This window comes from Seriola lalandi, unplaced genomic scaffold (genome assembly GCF_002814215.2).
Source record: "Seriola lalandi dorsalis isolate HSWRI2012SDOR001 ecotype SW California unplaced genomic scaffold, Sedor1 jcf7180001968124, whole genome shotgun sequence".
In the NCBI taxonomy this organism is placed as follows: domain Eukaryota; kingdom Metazoa; phylum Chordata; class Actinopteri; order Carangiformes; family Carangidae; genus Seriola; species Seriola lalandi.
Window position 1 is genome coordinate 702 of NW_019438792.1, and position 2836 is coordinate 3537.

The 2836-nt window shown below is 42.0% G+C and overlaps 1 protein-coding gene across 1 annotated transcript; it reads right to left on the minus strand.

Moving 5' to 3' along the window:
• Positions 1 to 562: 562 nt before the first annotated feature.
• On the minus strand, positions 563 to 2803 carry LOC147820323 (uncharacterized; the record flags this gene model as incomplete). The annotated part of the gene is made up of 1 exon (XM_087172278.1): positions 563 to 2803. A coding segment is annotated over one exon (2241 nt), but the record flags the coding sequence as incomplete, so codon positions are not given.
• Positions 2804 to 2836: the final 33 nt, after the last annotated feature.

Sequence of the window (2836 nt, forward strand, 5' to 3'; positions counted from 1 at the left end):
AGTTTTTCTACACCTAACTGCTTTGTCTTTTTTTCTTCTCTATTGATTTTATGTATTTTGCTGCCTTTGTCGAGCACTTTGCAATGTGTATTTAGAAAAATGCTTCATAAATAAAAATGATTCAAACAATTATTACAAATGTAGTCATGTATTCATTAATCTATTAATATTACTAATTACAAGATGATTAACAGCCTGTAAGTTAAAGAGTTACTGAAAGTATTGGAATGGACAGAGTAAAGTATCTTTAAGATAGATTTATTATTTATTTAACAACTTTAGAGATGTTAAGAAGTAATTGTTTTGTGGGGAAAACCGGAGAACCCGGGGGAAACCCACTTGATGCACTGAAACGTTTGTTCATTTGTGAGTGCAGTCCAGCTCAGTCAGTTCCGGGCAAATGTGCAGGGATGTGCTCCCTCACTGAGTGTGTGATACCAGTCATTACACATTTGCTTGCATGTTATTGAGAGCTGGACTGAGCTGAGAAATGAAAGCATCGCATCAGTTTGTTCACCCAAAAGATTTGTGTGAGATTTCTTTTGAGTGAATCCTTTGGGAATTATGCTTTGCTCTTCTTTATTTTATTAATGGGAGGGAGGACGATAATGTTCCTTTTCTTTTCAGGCTGGGGCTGGGGTTGAGGTTGAGGCTGGAGCCTGGGGGACAGTTTGTGGATGTGACCAGATTTGGACTCAGAGGGGGGATGGGGCTGAGTGGAAAATGACAAACCAGGTCTGCTTTGTATTTTATGAATTGGGGGGAGGAAAGTCTCTGCATTGATTCCTGACTGACACTGGAACTTGGTGGACCTGAGTGGGAAGCGTGTGTGTTGTGAGAGGTAAACAGACTCTGAATTTTCCTCAGAGGGGGCCTGGGTCTTACTGAGAACAGGGGACAGGGGTCTGTACCTTGATTTCTCTCTAGTCTCCAAGTTGATTTTCCTCAACTCATCTGACAGCCTCTTGACCTCTTCTGTCTTACTCTTGTAATTGTCCTCATATGCCGTGAGCATTCCCTGTAATGCCATTAATCTTTCTCTGAGCTGTCTGTTATCCCATTGACACACGTGGAACTTCTGCACCGCCTCCTTTGACCTGCACTTCAGCTCCTCGATCTCCTGGTTCTTTTCCTCAAGCTGCTGATTTTTCTCATGTACCTCATCTGCCTTCTTAAGACAGGGCAAAAGATGTGTTTTCCTGGCCTGGGTTTTCTCTTCGCCCCTGACGTATTTATAGGCAGACTGGTTAATCATGTGCGTGGTCAGTATGTCGCAATTATTCTCAAGTTCCGTGTTCTTCAGCCTGAGAGACTTGAGTTCCAATTCATATTCTTTGAGGGTATTTCCTTGTTTGATCTTCGTAGCGTCCTGGAGGTTGATCTTCTGTTGCTGCTGCACTAGCTGTTCTTTGTATTGCTCTAGGTCTTTTTCCAACTTTTCTTTCTCTGCTTGCATCTTGGCCATGTTCTTCTGTGCCAACAGCTGGTCTTTATCAGCAGTGGTTGAACACATATCTTGCGTTATCTTAGTTTCTGACAGTTGCTTCTTCATTTCTTCCAGCTGGTTCTTCACAGAACGATAGTCCCTCCTAATCCTGTTCACCTGGATTTTCTTTGCATTGATCTCACGTGTCTCCTCTCGAATTTCACCATTGAGTTGTTCAATTGCTTTGTCCTGCTCAGTGATTTTTGCCTGAGCTGTGAACAAGTTTTTAATGGCGAGGTCTCTTGTACCCTGCATACTTTCATTGATGATTATTTGCTGTCTTTGCTTACTCTCCAATTCACAAATGATAGTCCTCATATTGATTATCTCCTGGTTTTTGGCTTGACTGTGGCCAGCTTCTTTTTGCTTGCGGTTTTGGAGTTTGTGTTTCAGCTCATTGTATTTGTTAACTTGATGTTCCAATGATAGTATTAAGTGACGCTGTTTTCCAGCCTCAGATATCTGATGTTCTAATTCTTCGGTCTTGTGTTTACTAGCCTGAGTTGCCATATCCAGCTGGTGTTCCATCAATATGTGTGAATTCTTTAAGTCGTCAATCTGGCCTAGGAGGTCCCGGATCTCCATCTTCAGATGATGTGCTTTTTTCTTATCAGCTTCAATTTGTCTGCGGTATCTTTCGTTTTCATGACCCCGCCTCGCAGTCTCATTTTCTACACCCTGACATGCCTCTATTGAACAGACCAGCTTGTCATTCTGTTCGTGGAGGTTTTTTACAATGGCTCTTTCGATATTTAACTCGCCTTTAGTCTGCTCGTGTTCCGCATCCTTCTTTTTCAACAGCTGTTTCATTTCTTCCATTGTTTTGACGGCAAAGTTTTTATACCCTGTCAGCTCTTGAACCTGATGATGCAAATTCTGCCCCTGCAAGGTCAGTTTTTTCTTTTCCCCTTTGATTTGATTGAACAGCTCTAAGTCCTTCTCCCTCTGCTCCCTCATCATCTTCTCCACCGAGTATTTGTCCTGGAGTGTGTGACATTGCTTCTCCAGACTCACAATTCTCTGCTCTGAAACGGTCTTTTCTTGAGCTCTGTGAGTCTGTTCGTTGACTAACTCGGTTTTGACCTTATGTAGGTCTTTTCTGAGCTTGTCCACGTGCAAATCCTGTTCCCCGGCTTTACGCTTTAGTTTAGCAACCTCAACTTGTTCTTTTTTCAAAGAGGTCTCGGCTTTAATAAGGAATGAGATTTGTCTTTGCAATTCCTTGTTTTTGTCGATCAGCCTTTTCTCATTTTTCTGTGTCCTCTGTAATTCCTCTCTGATCTCAGAAACACTCATGGTTTCTGTGCTAGTGTTATAATTACCACTTTGAAATGGAGTTATTCACTGTGT